Raw genomic sequence first — 23169 nt, forward strand, 5'->3', positions numbered from 1 at the left:
GTGTAAGAGCAGACACATATTAGCTCATTTAATCCATCTGTAGTGATCGGACTTTGTGAAAATGAGAACACAAAGCAGTTACACTATGCTAACTTGTGTGAGAATAGCACAGGCAACACTTGTGGCTGTCCCACATTCTGCAGGCCCTACTCAGACAGGGCCCTCACCCAACCAAATCAAGTATTCCCAGTAGTGAGAAAAGAAATGATGAAATAGAGGTGGAGGAATCATCTGAACCTGTCTCAGCCGGTGTCTTATTAATTCAGCAATTCTCTAACCACAAGAATCCGTCACCCTGTAGTGTCAGCTCTCCAGCTCAGGCACAGCCTTTGATCTACTGATGAAATTCAGCTGATATAAACACTGACACCATTGTCTACTTACCTGTATATGTTTGAGGGTTCAACGTATCCCTGTTTATATATTTTATGTTTTTATGTTCAATATTTTACATTTGGAAACAAACATGTTTTAGGTTGAACTCCTAAAACCAAAGTGGTTCTCTGTTGCATCTCTTTGGTGTGATGATTGTTTGAGTCACAGATCAAACAGTGTAAAGACGTCTTTATGTCAGAGACCTTATTTTGGTTTCATGGATTTTAAGATTTTTGGTTGAGACTTCAGGATCTTCAGAGACAAATTTGTTAAACTCATTTTTCACGTGAAGATACTGACATATAATAACTGAAAAAGTTCACATAACATGAACGTCTGACAAGCTTTTTTGATTTCAGTGGCAGAAACAAGCTTTCATACATTACACAATGCAATAAACACGAGAGCAGCAGAGATCACCTCCCACGGGACAGTGTCCCTTTGGTAGGTATAGTTAAAGCCTTTTATAATCCGTTTGTTTCAACTCTGAATATATCAAACATCAAACTTGATCCTGCAGTTCATGATGGAAACAGCCCGTCAATGCACAACATTATCTGCTCTGAATCTCTTTGTTTTTTCAAATGTGGTCATTAGGGTGCTGATTCAGTGTGTGAGGTTCACTACCTTTGCTTTCTCAATGACATTGGCGAACTCTCCACTCCACATGTAGCAGTGCTTTGGTGTTATCAGAAGAAAGCAGTCACCACTGTTTAGAGACTGAGCTGTGGGCTCCACCAACCGAACCTGGACGTGCCTCCGGCCTTCACAAAGTAACAAAAAAAGACCTTTTACTTATTTGAAACATTAAAGGGATTTAAACTGTGGAAAAAAAGAAGTTGATTTACCAAATATTTTTAAGAAATGAAACAAGAAACATTTTACTGAACCTTTGATCGCTTCAATATTCAACACGTAATCATAGAAAGAGTTAATCCCCTCGTGTTTCCTCACCTTTGATGCGGATAAGCATGAGCTTATTGAAAGGAACTGCACTGTTATTGGTCACAACATCAGTGGACTTCACACTTCGCAGGTTCACCTTGCGAAAGTTTTCCTTGCTGGCCAGACCGGCCAAGGCAACGTCAGCCAGGTTCGAGTGTTTTGCCACTGGACAGGTGAGAAAACAAGAACAGGGACTCAGTTACACATCAGCTCTTGAAATATTAAACTGTTTTGAGGTTTTGATGATTTTCTGTTCCTTTTTCTAATTCTTCATAAACAAAGAGACGAGACACACTTTAATTATTTCTTTCATGTGAGCTATACTAGCACACAGCACACGTAGCTGTGGTGCTCACTTCCTCTTTTGTAAACCGTGAAGACGTCACTGTGGTCAGTCAGCAGAGTAGAATACTTGTTCAAGCAAACATCACACTAATATGATACAATAACCGGCTGGCAACAGCCCCACAGCTTTACCTGAACATCATTTTCATATTTTCTTCTTACATACAGTGTGTTTACGTTACGGCTGATTCACGACATAAACAAGAAATTCACTCTCCAGACATATTTCCTGTATAAAATAATTCACTGACTTTAATGTGATTTTTTTCTTTTTTAGAAATAACCCTTTTTGTGCTCCTTTAAAGCTATCCAAGACTTTCTGGCTATCTTGGGTGAGAATATACTGTAAGCACTGCTACAGTAGGAAAGTTTGAGCACTTACTCCTCTCCACTTGGATCCTCTTGGTCTCCACGGTGGCTACGTTAAGCCTCTGCTCGGTGTAGACCTGCCTGATGTCATTGCGGGCAGCTAAAGCTCGCAGAGGGTTCCTGGAGCCTTGGTTCCTTCTGGCTGGTCGCACCGCTCGCTTGTGCTCTGCTACTGCTGAAGTGAGCCTGATGACAAAGTTTAAGACTTAAAAATATTATAATACTAAAAAACAAAGGACAAAAAACCCATTTATGTTTATTACAAACTTACTTTGGCGACTCAGTCGGGATCTGGCTTAGGTCTTCCTCAGTCACCACCACGCCGGTGTCCTGGATTGCTGAGGGCGAGACGGATCTGTAGAAGTTGCCGAACGTCTCTTCGTCGTCCAGCTTCATCACTTCTTTCTCCATCTCTGCTGTCACCTCGATGGTGGATGTCTTGCTTTTGCTCACGCCTGCGCCCACAAGCCATAACATCGGCAAGAAGAAAAGATGGAAAAGGAAGTGCTACAAAGACTTTTTGTGCATAACATTTCTGGCATTTTACAGGTCAAAAGGTCACATGTGGTGATGGATGTCCTGTGATGTCTATAGCTCAAATGCTTACACTAATTGAAAGTCAACTTTTTTTAATGTTATTAAATTAGTGTGTATTATATTAATAGGATGAAACAGAGAAGAGCTTACTAAACTGCACAGGGATAAAAATTTACTTAAAAAAATAATAAACAGGGCAAAAAATAGATGAATAGAAGGAAAAATAACAATTCTGCAATTTTACTTGTGCATTCATTTATTTTTGCTTTTTTTTTTTTTGTTTAAATTCCTTAAAGTAAAAAAAAGCTCCAAAATCTTAATTTAATCTGAAAAACAAATGTTCTGCCAATCTCATCGTTTCCACTAATCCACATGGTGGCCCAAACATTTGTGTTGGCAGTTGCTCTGCGTGATTCTTAAATGCTTAAAAATATGTTCCCGTATGTTGCCTCCACATGTTGAAGTGGTCAAAATCAGGTTTGTTTGTTTTTTGGCAAAGACACAATTTTTGTAGTTTTGCCTCAGCAAACGATCAGCAGTGGATTTTAAATCAAACATTCAAGATGTGATTGAAATGCAGACTTTCAGCTTTATTTCAGTGGGTTTAACTACAGCTCTAGATTTTAACTTTGGAATGACACATTTTTACCGACTCGGTATAATCGTGTACTATACGATTGTGCAATACATCATCAAATTCAATACTGTGTACAATAATCAGAAGCAGAGAAAGTGTACCTTTATTGTGGAGCTTGTCTAGGAAGGACTCCAGCTTGTCGAGCCGTTTATCTCCTTCCACCTTGACATCAGATCGAGTGGAGATTTCTGTACAGCAGAGAAAAACTCATTTACTTTTCAGTGGATTTTCCAACTATCTTTTTCATCTGTAATTAAGTGGCAGTTTGAGCCATATTTAATCATGAATATACTTTTAAAAGACCTTTCAGTGAGGTATTAGAAAGATTTACAGACCTTCAAGAGGTTTGACGGGTGTTGCATTAGCCTTCTTCAGAGCTCGAATGGGTGACTCTTCTACTCCTGACACGAGACCTTGCAAAAAAAAAAAAAAACGTTTCAGTATTGGTTATTTGTTTGTTTCTCTTTTGGTCTTTAAATTCAAATGTTTGGTTTTTTGTGACTGTCTGGACTACAGAGATATTTGTATCTACTTTACAACGAGTGCATTCAACCCGACGGCTTGGAAACGTCCTATTCAAAGTAGTACGCTTTGTGTAATCAAATATAGGTCGTCTGCGTCTGTTGGGAGGGTTGGATTTCTGTGTATAATGTTATAAGGGCTGCAGTTATTAGGATTGTTGTCAGTGGAAAACAATGAGCTTATTCAGGCCAACTAAAGCCCAGAGTATAGTCTCACCTTTCTTGGCCATGCGTCCAGCCACAGTGAACTGGTTTGAGTCGTTGGCCGCTCCTTTGCCTTTGCATTTCCACTGCTCCTCCTTCTCCTTGAGAATTTTCATCCTGTCTGCCAGCGACATTTTGGGCTCCACATCTACGTTGGATTTCTGTTGAAACATTCAAACACTTTCAGCTTTGTGTTTGTTTGTGTGTGTGTTTGAATGCAAATCTGTTAAGGCTTACACTCTGATAAACTGTGTACACAAGAGCAGACACACATGAAAACTTGGTGCAGTAACTATGAGAGAGAAAAAAGTGTTGCATCAGGAAAACAGAGACTCTGATGAGGGTGAAGGAAGGAGAGTGAAACACTCATACAGGCAAATATTACTCTGTCAGCGAGTTAGGAAAATTTAATACTGGCAACAAAAACCAAGACCTTTTTTTCTTTTTCAAATCCATCTCTCACCCATTATTCAGCACACCGTTTCTTCTGTGATTTACTCCTGCTGCCATTTTTGCACCTGAACTCGACCATTAAAAGGGAATCGGCAGTAGTTTACTGGCCTCCCTACAGCCCAGGAACTGTGTTGCGGTAATTAATGATTTTCCAGTCTGAAATATTTAGGTTGTTTCTGTCACACTTTTCCCATTGCTGTCTAATTAGTAAGTCACACCGTGCGCAATGTGTGCCTTAGTTTTTGCAGTTGATTACACACAGCTTAGTCAGTGACTGCACAGATTTAAAAAAACAAAAAAAAACAAAAAACAGAATTAACTGCTAACCAAGCATGAAAGGTCATAAAAAAGGTCTACACGATTAGATTTTACATTCATTTATGCATGCAAGCTGTACGTACAGCATTTAAGCAGCGCAGGATGAAAGCTAATGTTTGGGATTCCCCACACCAAACAGCTGGAATGTTCTCGGCAGATGAGTAACGATCTGTGTGATCTGTTGACTCTTACTCTATAACTCATCGCCTCATTTTTACTGTAAGCTCAGAAACCTTAAACTCTTACAGATGTTAGAGGCAGCTTTAAAGAGAAAAACATATTTAGCTAAATTTGGGATTAACAGAGGTTCAAAACAAGCTGTCGGTGCAGTTTATTGTTGTTTTCATTATTTTTCTAACACTGAAGTGACACGAAATCATTTGGCAAAACAATTTGAAAAAACTACCATCTTCTTCTTCCAGATGTTTCGCCAAAGCAGATCATCTTCCTCCATCTGTTCCTATCCCTCGCATCCTCCTTAATCACACCAACTCATATCATCCTTCAAGGCATCCATGAGTAAACGTCTAATAGCAATTTAAACTTAAACCATAAATGTACCATTAGGTCTCTCTACAGTTGTTGTTGCAAATTGCTAAGTACAGTTAAAAGAAAACGTATGCAGACACAAATCTCTGTGAGGGCAGGTTTACACTCAAGCACCACGTCAAGCCAGTCAGTTAGGAGACAATTATGTTTTTAGGTAACATAAAACAGAAATCAGAGATCAACAAAGTGCAGTCATCCAGTTAATCCTCCATTTTCTTTTTAAATACTTGGATTTACAGCTTCTCTCCCATGTAGATAAGACAGCGAGGTCCTGTTCAGTGTTTCATATGAGATAACAGACTTTTGTTGATGCTCCAACAGGCACAAAGTTGGAGACCCAAGGTCAGATCAGCACACTCCAAGAACAATCCATCGGGCATTATCTCATTACCTTCAGACATCACTTAGTAGGAAAAAATAATCCTTTTGTGAATCAAGAAAAATCATTTTTGATCAGCCAATAAATCGCACATCTATAGAGCACATCCAGTCTCATATTTAACAATATTAGAGATAAAACATATCTTTGGCCTCTGCTATATTTAGCACACTGAAATATAATAAATGTGCTTTTTTTACTGTGTATGAGAAAATGGAAAAACGAAGGGGGAAAAAAAAGCATGCTGACATGCTCAAACAATTATCCACCAAATCAAATCGCACGTTCTCTCTCTCCTTCCGCGTCTCGCCATTTCAACCTGAACTTTATTTTGTGCTTTCATATCGAATGTGCTGCCATATGTGCTCAAATATTTGCCTTACATGAGACAAAAGCTCAAAGAATTAAGACTGAACCATGCTGGAATGCACAGACACCTGGATAGGCTAATAAAGAGCTTTTCTACTCTAACAGACAAATCCCTCTAAAACATTCCTGCTCTTTTGCTCATCTCACACACTAAAGGGTGAGAGTTACTCTACAAGGTGTTCTGTGTTTTTCTTAAAATCACTTCAAGAGCCAGAAAGCCCGAATAAACATTTCTGCATACCAATAACACACTTTTGGACTACAGGACTAAGTAAAGTCTGCTTCTTGCAGTCAAAAACTACAACTTCAACCCCTTCCATATTATATTTCATGCCTGCTATAATACAAACAATATCTCCCTAATCACAAAGTCTTGGAACAACTCTCACACACTTGCACATTGCGATAGCCCTTCAAGCTAGCACGCTCCTCTGGAGTCAATCAGAAAAGGGAAATACCTTGGCCTGACAGGACCCCGGAGAGAGTGGAGGAGAGGAAAAGACCTCAAAGCCCCACAGGAAACCACTTTTCCACCCCTGCTTTACCGTACAGTGTGGGCAGCTTTTTGGGCGAACCACTAACACAGATATCAACCACCTGTAGTTCAGCAGACCGCATTCATGTAGCGAAAGAAAGTGTGTCGACAGCTCTGAGTTCTCAGTGGGACTCGGTGAGGGCGAGAGGCTGTCCGGGACACAAGTTGAGAAATACGAGCGAATGTTAAGCAGTTAAGTCCATGCATTGTATGTATGTGTGCACGCACACACAAACACACGCACACTCACCTGAAGGGGTGGGGAAAAGATGCCAAAGTCAAAGAAAGGGGAAGAGTCTGCATGTGAGGACAGAGGCCATAGGAACACAGCAAGACAGAGGAAACTAAGGGAGGGAAAATATAAGAGGAGAAGAAGAAAGGAAAAATATAACAAAAGAAGAATTAGAAAAGAAGAAGGGCAACAGTAAAGACAAGGATTATTTTTATAGCATAAAGTGGGTGAAGCTGAGACTGTTTTAAAAGCTGCATTAAGAGACAGCACATATGAGTCTCTGTCGATCGCTAATAGACTCTCTAATAGACTTTCTGGGAACAACACACATAAGTCTAATGACTAGTTAATGCACTTAAGTTTCTGTGTGGGGCCTGCACTGTCAGTGTGTTAGCTTGTGGAGGGATGCCAGACTGTTCTTTGTTAAGTCATCTCTGAAACATGAAACCCAAAAACTTAGCAAGCCTTCAAGGATTATACAGCAAACAATTTTAAACAATCTTCAAGAGTCAGTATGTTTTTGTAAAGGACACCTAAAACAGCTTGGTTTCTTATGTTATTAACCATTAGCTCGAAACGTGTAGCCATCACTCATTGCAATTTATGACTAACAGGCACAATAGACCCTCTTTAAATTAAATTTACAACAAAGCATCACTTTACAGCACCACTGTGTACAGATCAGCTTAGCAGGCTTAACAGGAAACATCTGGAGCCGATCATGGCCTGTACCATGCGTGTTACATTTTCTGGTCTTCCACATAGTAACCGAAGAGTAAAAACATCTGAAATAACTTGGCAGCGTATGAGATAAGAGAAAGTGTTTAACATGAAAACTCGAGTCTGACTGATTCTGGATTTTTGAGGCTGTGAGAAAAAACAGATCTATTAGACAGGATTCTTTGGACAAACTATGTGAACGCACATGTCCATTTACTCAAAGCTTTCCTCTGTCTGAAATTGAATCACTAGACACTTTATTAGATGCATATGTTCAACTGCTTGTTCATGTAAATAACCAGCCAATCACATGGCAGCAACTCAATTCATTTATATATGCATACATGCTTAAGATGACGTGTGCAAGTTTAAACTGAGTATCAGAAAGGGGAAGAAAGGTGATTTAAGTGAATCTGGACAAAGCATGGTTGTTGGTGCCAGACAGGGATTTGCTGTGATTTTCCCAAACAGTCATCTCAAGGCTCAGGGAATGACATGAAAAGGAGAAAATATCCAGTTAGTGGCAGTTCTCTGTGTGAAAATGCTTTGTTTATGTCAGAGGTCAGAGGTGAATGGTCCGACTGGTCTAAGCTGATAGTTTCAAAAATTACCACGTTATAGGATGCAGAAGCGCATCTCTAAACATACAACACATCACACCTTGAAACAGATGGGCTACAGCAGCAGAAAACCATACTGGGTGGGGTTCTCTGCTGTTGGCATCTGTTAGTGAAGAAAAGGAAACTGAGGCTACATTCAGAGGGACTCACCAATACTGGACACTAGATGCTTAGTCTCATGAGTTTCAATTTCTACTGTGACATTCGGATGGTAGGGTCAGAATACGGTGTAAAAACCATGGAAACATGAATCCATCCTGGCTCAAAGGTTCAGGGTGGATCAATGGTATGAAGTCAACAGATCACAAACTGATAGAGTACCTTAGGGATGTAGTGTAACATGAGATTTGCATCATGGATGCAATGAACTTGCAGCAAATATGTGATGCCAAGGATGAAAATCCCAGAGGAATTTTGAAGCATCTTCTTGAATCAATCCCAAGAAGAATTAACGCAGTTCTGAAGGCAAAAAGTGCGTCCAACCCAGTACAGGCAAGGTACAACTAATGAAGTGTCTGACAACTGCTTGTGCATCTGCTACATTTCAGACAACTCATACCCCAGCGTAGATATATCGGCAATAGGCCAATATCAGTTGGTAATATTTGTCTGGCTCTAATGAAAACCGATGACCTTTCCACATGAGAGAGACATGTTCCACATGGGAGTAAATGCCCCATGGCTAATGCAGACATGACACTAATGCCGGTAATTTAGTCAAACCCTGTATTAGCTGCATCCGTGACATAAGTTGGTTTCCCAGACCTCTACAGTAGCAGCCACAATAAACAGTAGGTTCCAATTCACAAGCCTCAGACAGAAGTAAAGGAAGCGATCCAGAGACATTTCAGACACCAGCTTGGCACCCGTTCATGCGTGCGAGTGTTGAGGATGCAGTTTTTGTGCCATCACTGGAAATACACTAAAAAATTTTTTTATGGCTTTAGCATGGATTTATCAGAACGAATAAAGACCACACAAATATGAAATGACATCATGCTTCAGTATTTGGGGATTTGCTCAAATTTTGGCTGCTTGCACTCACTCATAAAGTGGCTTTTTCCAGACCTGGATTTGTTCTAACGTTAGCTCATATTTGGATGAACCCAAACCAGTAATCCCCCGAGAAAAAACACTGATCTTGACAGACACCCAGCCAAAAATAAAAATATATAAAGAAATATGACATCATTTCAATCTTAAGAGTCCATTTAACCGTTTTGGGGATGTCCATGCAGAACACACTGGATTTTTTTCACTTGTGCAGTATCATCCAGTACAAGCACTTTCAGTGGACTGGTTTTTGTATGGTGTAGTCTTGTGTTTCCACTTGAATACTTGCTTTGTGTGGGTGGTCATGTTTTTGTAGAAAAGAAGAGCGTGTAGAAACCTGCATAAACTTGCATCACTGCCAAGTACGACAGTTGCTTTAGCATGTATCTACTAGACCGTTTACACTGACCTGTGCAAAACCGTATGATCTGGATGTTTATATATATTTCTGAGAAATGAAAGTCTGTTAAGAACAAAAAAGCTAACCCTGTGGAGGAAATTATTGTTTTAACTTAGAGAAGTGAAGAAGAAAGGAGAGTGCAAAAGCCAACAAAGGAAGGAAGCATAAGCTTGGAAGGCTTGCAGGTGTTTGGTCATGGTGTAGGATTTTATTTTTACAAGGGGTAAAAGGTGTGTCCTTCATTCTCTCTGGCAGGCTAGCTAAGCCCTGGATCTCTGGCTTTAGCATCGCCACTCCTATATCCGCTGCACCGCCAAGCCCTCCTGACCTCACACCTCTTTGGCAGCAATTCAGGCAAACAAGCTGATTCAGCAAAGGAATACATGTGTCCGCAGCCAAGTCTTTTCTTTGCCTTTACACAAAACTGATGGTAATCTGCAACATATGGCTGTTTTTGCTCATTACCACCCTTTTCCCAGTGAAGAAAAAGCCCTGCAACCCTGCCAACACAATAGCCTCCAGCAAAAATGACCAATATAAAGTTTTGTAGAGGTGCAATTTTACAAAGTGAACAAGTTTGCGACCAGCAATCACATATTTGTTCAGTAAGTAAAAACTCACCTTTTTCTTCCAGGCACCTTCAGCATCTTGGAGCTGGTTGAAGCGGTCAGCCAGTGACGTCTGGAGCACCTGAGATGGCCTCGCCTTCTTCGGTGTGTCCTTCTCACCTTCTCTACCGAGCTCAGCCAATCTAAAAAGAAAACAAGACACATGAATCCTTTTTGCTTCTCTTTAAAAGTCTGAACCTTTCAGTAATTTTAAAGAAGTTTAAATTTCCATCTTATGCATGATATTGATTTTTTTTGTCTCAATCATGTTTCTCCACATGCTGACCTCTGTTTGAATGACGAGCTCTGACTTCCATCCAAACTGCTCTCGAGCTCCTCGACATCTTCTGACATTGTGGAGGACTTCTCCAGGCTCTCATCAGGGGAGGGACTCCGCATCTCCTCATAGCTCCCTCCACCGCTACTGCTGCTGCTCCCCCTCTGATATCTGTTGATACTGATGCACCCTCCGTCTGGGAACTCATCTGTTAATGACTCATCCTCTTTGCCATTTTCCCCATTAACCTCTTCTTCCATCTCTTCTTCCTCCTCCTCCTGCTGCTCCACCTCTTCCCGCTCTTCTTCTTCTTCTTCTTCTTCTACCTCCACCTCCTCCTCGTTGTCTTCACTCTGAGGGTGGCTTAGGGTGACACTACTTTGTTGTGCTGGAAAACGGTCAGGCATGGAGCCGTCGCTGTGGTCTGACTCCACACTAGTAGAGCGGCTTTTCTTTAGGATTCCCTTGATGCCTTGAGGCCCCGAGTCTTGGCGCTTCAGCACAGCGGCAGACTGGCAGGGAGGACTGGGAGGGGGAGAGGTGTCTCTGTTTCTGCTGAGTGGGAGAGCTCTGTCAGAGTGGAGACTGGAAGACTGTAGAGGGGAAACAACACAGAAGGGTATTTTTTAATTTATTTTTATTAGCAGCCATTATAATATGAAAAGAAATACAACTTTTAAATCTAACAGCTTTCTCAGTTTTTCGGCATTTATAGTGAAAATCTATTTTTCTTTCTCCCTCTCTTCTCCATATTTGTACAACCTAATACAATCAACACAAAGACAGATTCAAGTGCTTACTCACTGCTTTCAGTGACCTACTCCCACGTTAAGGTTAGTGAGTCACATTAAATATGACGATGACTTAGCCTCACTCCCCCCCCCCTCTAAGAATGTCAACATATCAAATACGGATATTGTCAACAAATCTGAAAGAGTTTTTTGTCTTTTGCAATATAAGGAAAAGATTCCGATAGAGAAACTGGTGTCAGAAAGCAAAGCTTTTTGAAAATATTAGAAATTCCAAGGCCAGACCATGAATTTCTTCCCTGCAAAAAGAGGAGGCATGATCATGTCTTTAATATGCTATAACTTAGCAAAAGCAGCTGTGACAGCAGACGCTAAGAGGTCAAAGGTGATGAGAGGGTGCTGATTTAGGAAGAGACGCACAAAGAAGTAAGACTGCAAAGCCAGCTGGGTGTAAGATTAAAGTCCAGTGCTAATTCGGTGGTCTCCTTTAATGAACTCCAGAGTTCGATACGTGTGTGGGCATTTACACGAAGAAGTATGTGTGTGTACTTCATCTGATTACTTTCGAGAATCAGTTTGGGTCACGTTATAATATTTTTTCCAGATGAGGGATTTATAAATCAAGTTTACAAAAACAAACTAAACTAAACTAAACTAAACCAGACCAGGAAAAAACAAAACCAAGCAAAGAGTTTTGGAACTAGAAATTGCAGATGTCTAGAAATAGGATATTATTAAATCCGGTTCTTTTGGATTCTTTAGAGCCAAGAAAGACACGGCTGAAAAGTGGTCCTTTTACTTTAAAAATTATCTTTATTTTACATATCCGGGGTATGGAGACCTGACCACAAAACACACAACCCAGAAAAGAATTCACAGAATTTCACTTTTATAGGTTTGCCTATCGACTCATGAGAATCACTTCTTATTTTTATATACCTTCACAGTTTTATGAGTGCATTATTTTTCATTTTGGTAAGCTGACCTTTTCCTCTGTAGTGGCAGTGTCCTCATGTTGCTGTTTCCATGAAGGTTCGTCTGCAGACTCCTTCTCTTCCATGACTTTGCCTGGATCAGGTTTATGGAGCCTATAATATATCAGAAAAAAAAAAAGACAGAAATCACAAAGATCTTAGAACAAAATTAAACATTATATAAATTTGCTGGATTAAACTGGCAACACTGATATGACTTTAAGCTTACTATAACATAAGGCTGCCACTGTGACAGCTTACATGGTGAATCCACAGTAATAAAAACAAACCAGGCGAGAAATTTGGGTGTAGTGATGGATGCAGACCTAAACTTAGAAAAACACATTAAGACAATAACAAAGTCAGCTTACTATCACCTCAAGAATATATCAAGGATAAAAGATCTGATGTCTCAACAGGACCTGGAAAAACTAGTCCATGCATTCATCTTTAGTAGGCTTGATTACTGTAACAGCATCTTTACAGGTCTACCTAAAAAATCAGTCAGACAACTACAGCTCATTCAGAACTCTGCTGCTCGAGTCCTCACTAAGACCAAAAAAGTGGACCACATCAGTCCAGCTCTGAGGTCCTTACACTGGCTGCCTGTCCGTCAGAGGATAGACTTTAAAGTTCTGATGCTGGCCTATAAAGCTCTGAATGGTTTAGGACCAAAATACATCAATGACCTCCTGACCCAGTATGAACCTTCCAGATCCCTCAGGTCATCTGGATCCGGTCTTTTATCAGTTCCCAGAGTCAGAACCAGACACGGAGAAGCTGCATTCAGCTTTTATGCTCCTTATATCTGGAACAAACTCCCAGAAAGCCTCAGATCAGCTGAAACACTCAGTTTATTTAAATCCAGGTTGAAGACTCACCTGTTCTCAGCTGCATTTGAATAAAGCACCAAATCCACACTTTAAGCTTAAATTTCAAAACTTACATTTAACTACTGATTTTATCTACTGTTCTGATTTTATCTGTTTTGATTTTATATACTGTTTTGTTTGTTTGTTTGTTTGTTAATTAGTCAGTTTATTTGCTTGTTTTAATCAATTTTAAATCATGCTTTTTATTTGTTCTTGTTTCTAATATCTCTGTAAAGCACTTTGAATCACCTTGTTGTTGAATTGTGCTATACAAATAAACTTGCCTTGCCTTGCCTAATAAAAAGGAGCTGATGATACTCTCACTGTTTGTATTTTATTAATTTATAACTTAAGAAGCTCTTGAAACAGTAGTCTGATGTCTTTGAAACTTCAGCCATGTTTAATATGTGCATGTATGAGTATAATGTATACAGAAGATATGAGATTACATACAGAAGACATGTTAGCACAGCAGGCTTGCCCCCGGACTGTTCAAACCTTTTATTTGTGAGGGGCAGCCAATCAGAAAAGAGGTGACGACCTAAATAGACTTGTTTCAGACAGCAGCTAATCTGAGGGGGCAACACCAAGGTCCAGTATAAGAGAAAAAAACATCCTGAAATCATCTGAATCATGCAAAGCTACTCAAGAAGAATAAAAATATAGATGCAGGTGTAAATAAGAATCTAACCATTATTCACTATACATGTTGCAGGCAGTGATGAGGTTTAGTTGGAAATGGTAATGCACACACATACACACTGAAACAATTCCTGACTTGGGGAGAAGCTGAGAACAGTTTGTGGGATTCATTCAAACTCCACATGGACCAGAAGGGCCAGGAATGGTTTCAGTTATACCTTAAACTGTCCACACAGTGGTTACAGTGCTAAGTACAGTGTGGCTCTCACTGCAGCAGCTATTAACTTCAATCTGGTTTGAATCACTGTGGCTACCACTGACACCTGAGTGCTTGTGTGTTGATGCATGTGCACGAGCGTGCGTGCGTGCAAGACAGAGCAGTATTAAAGGCAAGCCCTGCAGGTTTATCTGGTTTATCTCTGCAGCTGTTTACAACATTAGACAGCCTGTAATTACCTCTGTGCTCCATTCAGTCTGCTCGCCCTGCATGTCACCGTGTTTCAAGGTATATCTAACTATTAATGTTGTGCTGTATAATGTATCACAGCCCACAAGAAAGACACTACAGCATTTAAACGGTTAATATCGTTCATCTAATAAAAGCGTTCGACCTGGCTGGAATTGCTTACCTCGTAGAGGTTTCCTTTTCCTCACTGTCGATTACCTGATGCTTTCCTTTAACATCAACTTGTCGGCCGCTGCTTCCATCTTCCATCCCCTCCACCTCCTACAGGTAAAGAAAAAATGGAGGGAGTAGTATCTTAAAGGCTAGGTTTAAGTTTTTAAACACATACTTCTGAAGTCCTACGGCAGCTGTAAAGGATTTCTTGATATAGGAAGTAAATAAATGAATGTGGCTCCACCTCCCTCTATTTGAGAAAAGCAGTTAACCCCTGCAACGCAAACAGGGTGTTCCAGGAAAAAAAAGATAAAAGGAAGTATGTGATGTCAAAGAGCAGGTATGACATATTCATCCACCCTGTGTACGTGCAGTGTGAGAATTAAAAAGAAAGGAATTAGCTGGGCTATATTTTTCATGTTAATGCAAGGGAACCGCTGAGGCAGGTTTCTTGTTTCTGTTGTTTCCAATTCTGCTCGTGTGCTTATTTTAAATGCTAATAAAACAGCATTAAGAAAGTATGACTACCTTTAGACTGAACTATGGTAACTCTTCACCCAAGCTCGTAAACTAACAGGTTGTATATGTTGTGTTGTAACATAATAGCATCAATTTACTCATCAAACTTGCCAAGAAAGCAAAAGTGAAAGGATTTACATGTCTTCCTTTATATTTCTGTCTAATCGCCAGATTTGTTTTTTCTTTAAAACCTGCAGCTGTGTGGGACCTTTGTCAGTAAACACTTTACTGAGCCCTGAGGTAACCTGGTGAAGATAAGTGGATCTCCAGCAGTGAGGAAATTAAACTCCATCGAATTAGAGAATTAGAGGCTCCTTACAACCTAGGCGATGCTCACTGATTACAAAGAAGGAACACATTTTTCCACCGGGGAGGATGTGCTGCCTTCTGCAGAACAGATTTTTATACATTCAGGAAATTCAGTCAGGAAATTCTAAGTATAAATGAGCTGAATCTCTCTTTTATTGCTTCCATCCGAGCTGGAAGACATGCTGTAACCTCACTCCTACTCTGTCTCTTCTGATGGAGACACTGACTCACCTGCTTTTTTCAACAGGAGGAGAAATGAGTGATAAGGGAAACGTGAAGACAGAAAATGGGCATCTGTCACTGCTGCTGACAGTCGAGTGAGGCATGTTAAAATAACAGATCTAGGTCAGAAGAACGGATGGAGGTGGGGGTGGGGGTGTACTGCGATTTTCAGTTGGGCTCCCAAAGAGAGGCTACTTTCCCAGCAATTTTTTGGTTCAAGCAACTTGCTGCCATCTGGGTTCACTTGGCCAGTCTTGGCACCGTCCCTAGTTTGCAGGCCCAGTTAGAACAGCTATTTACATCAAACATCATGAAACCTAACCACTTCTGAAACCTTAGCAGCCTGGGAAAGACCAACACTCAGTTCATTTTAAGAACACATGTGAAACTCTCCCATAGGATTGAGGACATTATCGACATTTTTGTTTGAGTGCATCTTTTTATTTTTCCACCACCAATTCCACTGCCTGTGTGAGCTGAAGTCATGACTTTGGCCAAGCATGCATCCAGGTGCAGGACATCTCTGTGCTGTATGGAAAGGCTCAATTTGTTATTAATGGTGCAAACCTCCAGAGGGGAGTTGGAGTGCACACCAGCTGCACTGGAAAGCTGCTGTGAGTAAATCAGCAAGGGGGCTGAAAGGGATAAACCAAAGACAAACGCACCCCCAAAAAAATAAAATACACATACATTGCAGTACATACGGCAACTGTTCTACCACTAAACGAACAGCTGATTGCCTAACCTTGATTTCCAATCTGTCATCTAAAGCTCATAGCCTTTTATTTTCATGAATGGATTTGATGTTTGTTCCCTAAAAAGGTGCCAGGTCCTTACAACGAGGCAGTAGAAACAGATTTATGTGTCCACAACAAGTGCAAATATATACAAACAGACAAATGCATGAAGTGAGACAGATGGCAAACCAAAATACCGTACCTTAAAAAGAGACACGCTGGAAGTTGCACTTCTCTTGGAGTCCACAGGCTTTTTATCAACTAAAATGAGCACAGCGAATAAAAGAGTGAGAATTAATTGCTCCACAAGTGTCTTTCTTTATGCCAGTGCAGTAAAAAACGATCAGTGGGAGTGTATGCAAGGGAAAATGATTCAGGACAGTGTGTTTGGCACAGAAAACATTGCATTTTTAAAGCTTGTACAAAAGTAGACATAACAGGTAATTTAATGCATTACACACCAATCTCTCTCTTGGTCAAAAAAAAAAATAGTCATGTCAAAGGGCTCATGAGCTCCACTGGCTTCAGGGGGAGTCTGAAAAGTCAGTGGGAAGCGCCACAGTGAATTCAGCGAGTCTTTCAATAATGCAACAGTTCAACATCTGATGAGAGGAATACGTTTACTTGAGCATATGCGTTAGAGAGAAATAGAATTGGGTCTCATGTGAACTCCCTAATCAAGAACAGCCCTGAGAATATAATCTTCTAATCTTAACAAAAGGAAATCATTAAATTTTACAATACTCCAAAACAACACACACTTCTTAAGTCAACGCACTTAAATTCATCCCCGCACTCTAAATCTGTTTTTATCGCCCCGACAACGTGACATTTTTACGCCAAAATAACAGCACGTCTCTGACAAACTCACTGTTTCCAATGAAAGAAAAAATAAAAAGAAAGCTCCACTTTTAATTTATGTTTCCGAGCTCCCCTGCTGTCGAGAACATAGTGTTTCATCATCTGAATTAAATCATGCTAAGCATTGCAGACTAGTGACTCCACTCAGACTGTACTCTTATAGCTTTGACTTTAGTCCAGTCTTTAACATCATCACCCATCCAAGATCCAAACTAGAGAGAGGGAAAAAAAACTTCCACTGAAGTTTAAAGACTCGTCAGGTAGCGTTTCTTACAAGACTGCGATCTTTGTTCTACTGTTGATGCCCAGGTCAAAGGCTCAGGTCAAATGTAAATAACAGCCAGGCACTACTACTTTTAGCTGCTCCCTTGTTATTGGGGGTCGCCACAGCACATAGCTCCAGATGTTTGACACCAGATGGCCTCTCTGACACAACTTCAAAGCAAATTTCTGTCACTGTCTGGAATTAAACCAGCAACCTTCTGCTTGACAAGTGTAAACAATCACACTACAATACCAGGGAACATCAAAACATCAGATTTGTAAAATCAAACTTGCAGCAGAGGTGATGTTTAGCCAGTATCAGCAAACATCAAATGGAGTGTATTTACTGTGGTGGGCATCACCTATTTTGTAGAGTTTAATAATTATGTGGGTATCAACAGTGCTGCATCTTGGTTAGGTATTAAATTTGAACCAGCTAGCTGTTTGCATACATGCATTACTGACTTGATGAGAGGTCAGAGAAACCTTTGATGTAAATACGAGAGGTGTTCTGCCTGAGAATCGACTCTTCTGCCAACATATCATTTTTTAATGTTATTCTGTGAATATTTTGTTCCCAAAATCAAGATTGAAATGAGCTGTTTAAAGCTATAACATGGTTTAACTGAAATAACATAAGTAATGGTCATGTAATCCTGTTGTTTCCCAGCTGGGGTACATTTAGCTGGGAAACACAATGATTCAGTGTCCTGTTGGTGTTGACAGAAAAGAAAAGTCACTCAATACTGAAGAATATGGCAGTTTGAGACAGTCAGCAGAATACTGCCTGCAGCTTGTTTCATGCTGGGTTTTAAATTTCAAACCCTCTCATTACAGATCAGACCGAGTTCACTGGAGAGAAGTTACAGCTGGTGCAGGGAATAAAAGCAACACCAGTGATAGCCAGTGTGTGTGTGCACCTCAGTCAAATACACTATGGACACAATAGTGCTATCATTTATAATTTATGCCTGCAGTGCACCTTTTACACTGAGCAAGTCCAGGTTAAAATTTGTTATATGTTAAAATGAAAACAATCATGGGAAGAATATATTTAGCTCCATTTCTCTTCTCTAACATATGATTTTCATGATTAAATAACAACTTTTAATTAAATCTAAAGCTAACTTCCAGAATTCAAGCACTAAAAAAAACAAGGAAACATGATCATTGTGTGTGCCAATAAGATGCTACACAACATTACTCTGCTGTGAAACACTAAAGTAACTGTTTTGCTCACCGCACAATTCTGAAAACTTTCACCTTCTACTTTCTTTGTCTAACCCAGCACTTACACTTATCTCTAAATACAAGGTAACCAAACGGAAGGGACAACAAACATGTAAGCAGAGAAATACACGGGTAAGTGGGCCAACCATGGACAAAGAAAGGCATGGTCACAGATTGTTGCATGCATCCACACTAAAACACCTCAAGCACTTATCTGCACAATGTCATACAAACACACCTTTAAACATCATGTTACCTTTTGCACAACGTTTCTGTCTTTTGCACAACCCACTGTGATTTTTGCACTTTTCTATTTCTTTATTCTGTGTCTGTATCATTCTGTTCTGTCTGGTGTTGCACTGGTTATTTGCAATTTTTGCACACTTTGCACTTTATGTAGTCCTGTCTTGATTGTCTGTTATGTGTAGCAGCATGGTCTTGAAGAAACGCTGTCTCGTTTCACTGTGTATGGTACAACTGCACATGCTTGAAATAACAAAGCCACTTGACTAGACTTGAAAAAAGTGTTTTTGTTTAAAATGTGGCATTTATACTACATTTATGGCTAGCATCCTACTTCCTGTATGTCTTTCACATCCACTAACAACAGTCACTAAACTGGACCTACAGACCGTGTTTATGCTGTTGATGCCTTTTGTACCATTTTAACAAAACATCTTAAAAGAAACAAACAATGTGCTGCTTGGTACAGACCATCTAAACAGGTTTATGCTTCAGTTTTAATAAGTAAAATTATAGTATTTTATCAGTCTGATACTTAGCATCAAAGCAAAGACTGTATATGTGCCTGTGCACTGCTAAGGCACATAAATGGTTTATGAATTCCTTGCTAACCAAGTTTGCTGGCATTAGCTGATTTAGCTGATGACTTAGCACTCCACCCTCTCATTCTAATATAGAAGCTTCCAGATGGCAGCAGCCCAAATGCTAACAATAAAGTGTATAATTCAAAGTACAAAACCACTGGCTGATATAAAGTATAAAAAGGGTTATCAGCTAATAAACTTGTTTATATTGTCAATTATATCAGTTAGTAATATTTAGAGGAGAATAATAAGTAAACAGAAGATAAAAAATTACTTCTCCGTAGCTTCTTTTCCACAGTGGACACAAATAATAATCCTTGTAACTATACTTGTATGTAAGATATGTTTCTGTGTTTTATCTACACACCTTGGACACAGCTTTAGTTTGTAAAGCTAGCTGGTTAGCTGTCTCATCAAGTAAATGACAAACAGCTTCTCTATTTTATTTATTTATTTATTGGAAAAAATATCAGTTTAGAAAACCTAAAGCAATGCTTTTTTAAATTATACATCAACCACAAACTGAGCAAAGAACATTTCAGATGTATTTTTCTTCACTTCTCGATAAAAGAGTATTAAAAAGCCAACGTCTATAAATCAGGAAGGTAATCTGACATCAGCAATGAGCTCAGTATTCCCTTCACACTGAGTAATAGAACTTGAATGAGCTTAGTGATAAGGCAGTGTGTGGAACAATAGAGGATCAGAGCGCAGTAAAAGTACGAGTTCATCTTACCCTTTGGCTCCTCTGTGTCATCAGTTTCCAGCAGCCTGGGAGACAGAGAGAAATGAGGTCACTCTCTAATGCAATAAAGAGATGACAGAAGTTACACGTTTTTTACAAGTGATGCTGGCAAATAGCACAAAATATATGTACATCCCTCTTAAATACACTATTATAGTCCACATATGCACACTTAAGTCTAAAATAAATTGCAAGAACTGCAGCAAGCAACTTACTGCGTCTCATATGACATAAATCCATTTACTCATGCTGCTCTTCCACTCCCGTGTCAGCTATGATATAACAGCAAAGCCTTTCTTGCATCTGAAGATATGGCCATTCATTTCCAAGTAATGGGCGTTAAAAATGGATGGGGACAGCAGCTGCCTGTGGGGTAGCAGCAGTGATGTAACAGGAGGAGGGGAGAAATGCTTTAATACAATGGAGGACATCTGCAACGGGTCAAAGGTTATTGGAGAGAGGGAAGGCAGAGGCTACACAAACCCTAGTTCATTTCAGATGCATCATTCAAGTACATCCCACTGTGCTTCATTAAAAGCCCGCAACCACACACTGTTGTGAGAAAGTGAACCTCAAAGTTCACACTATAAACAAGCAGCAGCAAGCGCTTCCAATTAACTGCATCACAGAGTGCTTCTTGAGAACGAGGGAGTGTGGGTTTAGCCTCTACTTTAAGAGTCTAAACTCTTAAGTTCAGTTGTTCCTTCAGTGTACATTTGTCACCAAATACTTTCTGCATAGTGGAAATAAAAGGAATCTGAGATAAGCAAAAGTAGTAGTTTTAAGCAAATAAAGCTGATTAATTGGCTGGTTTCTTCCAGCCCTCTTTTCCTCAAAGACAGACTTGACACAGTTGGATTATTATCAGGATTTGATAATCTTCCTAAAGCTATTTTGAGCAAATATGGCTACAGATGAGCAAGTGCCAGGTACCATACTATAATCAAATGTCAGTTTATGAAAGCTGCCTATGCCCATCAGTCCAAAATTGATAGCATGCCACACCCAGGCATAAAGGATGTTTGTTTCCTCCTTTTTCTTATTAAGTAAGCAGTATATCTTCTTAGCTGACACTTAATGTTAACCGTTTACATGCACAGGAGCTACAACTACACTATGCAGCTGCAAAAGGGAACAAAACAACATTTAAACATTGGCTTGGACTCCGTATTATTTCGCTTTTCCCTGTACTGCTGTAATTTGTGGGCCTAAAACTACTACAGAAGTGTTTTTTATTGCAGTTTCTTATGAGTAATTCTTGGCTTGGATTTGTTTACTACACAAACTTTTGTCAGTTCTTAACAGCCACGCTTCCTGATAGTTTTGTGAAGACATCATGCTACACTGGCCAATATATTCTTTGGCCTGTATTTATGTAGTTAACAATAAACTGAAGTGATGCAATACTCAAAAATCTCTGGCTGCAGAGATTTAAATTTAACACAGACGTATAAAACCTATGTTGTGTGTAAGCAAACCACGAACCCCTCTGAAACTATTCTCCGTCACAACATGACGTGCGCCTTCGTAGATCTGCAACCATACGTCAAGTCAACACAGCTCCAAACTATTTTGAGTGGCCTGTTCAGTACCGTTGATTCCTCCTACGCATTCCCAGCTATATTTTCTTTTTTGGGGCCCCAGTTTTTGATTGGATCAATGAGAGAATGATCATAACATTATAATGTAAGGACTCACAGATGTCAGCTCATTTGTGGAAGGAGATTGCCAAAACTATTGGAATGGAGACAATGGATTGTACAAAGAAATGGAAAAACTTGAGGGACGAAGATGTTTGTTTCTTGAAAACAAACAAAAGAAAAGAAAAATTGACCACAACAAAGAGTGGGAACGCAGGAGGAAAAAAGTCCCAGCACTTTGTTTCTGCTGTGGCTGGCAGCACATAAAACATCAGGACAGGACCACAAGGTAATTAACACATAATGCACCTCACACAAGTATGAATGCTGGTAATGGTGACGGCAACTTGCGTAGATTATGTTGTAGACTCTACAATGATTTGCTGCAGAAGTCCAAATCGGTCATTGCTCTGACTTGCATGTATTTGTAGACCTTGTAAACCTCATTGTTTGATCTCGGACAGCCCATTTTTAACAACCAACCTTATAAGTCTCAGAAACACATCACCTTTGCTACCCACACGTTGACGGTCAGCTGAAAGTAGATGAAGAAAACCGGAATGCAGTTTAGTGGGCGAAAAGCAAAACAGAGGGGAACTTTCCAATCCAGCTGGGCACTTGTGTAATCAAACAAACACTCACAGTAAAAGTGTTCACATAAATTTATGTTTAGCTTTGTGTGCATCATATTAAATTATATCATGAGAGAAAATGAAATAAGAGCATAAAAACAACACTTGTGGCTGCAGCGTTGTTAAAAGCTGTAATTTTATTACATCTGATTTGTGTGCTTAACTTTTTGAGGCATTTGTCTTTGCTGTGGCTCAGTACTGTAAACAGTCCTTAGCCTTAATCCCAATTCTGTTTTGTTTATAAAGAGGTACCAACCCCATCATGTCAGTAGCATTAATAGTTGTGGTTTGTTACACATGCTTGATAGCATAGAGCACTTTCAAACCAAGATTACTATGACCTATGCAGCAACTTGTCCTGGAAATTCTATGTATACTATCCCAAACTCATATGATAACACACACACACACACACACACACACACACACACACACACACACACACACACACACACACACACACACACACACACACACACACACACAAAAAAATAGATACTGTTGGCTTTTAACCTTATGTAACTGAATATAACTTGTGGTAACTAAATGGTTGCCCAGAGTGTTTCACACTCACCATCATGTTAGATTGCACAGTTTACCTGATAGGAGGCAAACTTTCTGGAAACAGTCACAGTCTGGACTGAGAGCAATCGATCTCAGAGAGATTAAAGGTTTGCAAATAACTGATGTCTAATTTATCAATTCAGACAGATTGCCAGCATGTTGCCATCAGTCTGAACGAGTCTTTGTCAATGAGCACAATTCAAGGGGACTGGACTCAATTGGCAGCAAGCTGGTTGTATTCTGGTTATATTCCTATAGAATGAGAAGGATGCTGAGGGCAAATGTAGTGGTTACATTTGCATTTAGCACGGGTCATT

General features: G+C 39.8%; 1 protein-coding gene across 3 annotated transcripts in view; it reads right to left on the reverse strand.

Annotated features, from left to right (window-relative positions):
• svild (supervillin d) overlaps nucleotides 1-23169 on the reverse strand; it is a 48350-nt gene that overhangs the window by 4988 nt on the left and 20193 nt on the right. For all 3 annotated transcript variants that reach the window (XM_085361415.1, XM_085361416.1, XM_085361417.1), the window contains exons 3-15: nucleotides 20008-20042; nucleotides 16292-16350; nucleotides 14313-14410; nucleotides 12181-12283; nucleotides 10456-11039; nucleotides 10183-10312; nucleotides 3947-4094; nucleotides 3544-3621; nucleotides 3310-3396; nucleotides 2306-2489; nucleotides 2048-2220; nucleotides 1330-1485; nucleotides 1003-1139 (exon numbers count right to left, since the gene is read on the reverse strand). In XM_085361415.1, the coding sequence (XP_085217541.1) occupies nucleotides 1003-1139; nucleotides 1330-1485; nucleotides 2048-2220; nucleotides 2306-2489; nucleotides 3310-3396; nucleotides 3544-3621; nucleotides 3947-4094; nucleotides 10183-10312; nucleotides 10456-11039; nucleotides 12181-12283; nucleotides 14313-14410; nucleotides 16292-16350; nucleotides 20008-20042 (1972 nt within the window). The remainder of the gene's footprint in view (nucleotides 1-1002; nucleotides 1140-1329; nucleotides 1486-2047; nucleotides 2221-2305; nucleotides 2490-3309; nucleotides 3397-3543; nucleotides 3622-3946; nucleotides 4095-10182; nucleotides 10313-10455; nucleotides 11040-12180; nucleotides 12284-14312; nucleotides 14411-16291; nucleotides 16351-20007; nucleotides 20043-23169) is intronic.

This window comes from Diplotaxodon limnothrissa, linkage group LG8 (assembly GCF_057381915.1).
Source record: "Diplotaxodon limnothrissa isolate DT_005_m linkage group LG8, D_limnothrissa_male_GT1.1, whole genome shotgun sequence".
Taxonomy (NCBI): domain Eukaryota; kingdom Metazoa; phylum Chordata; class Actinopteri; order Cichliformes; family Cichlidae; genus Diplotaxodon; species Diplotaxodon limnothrissa.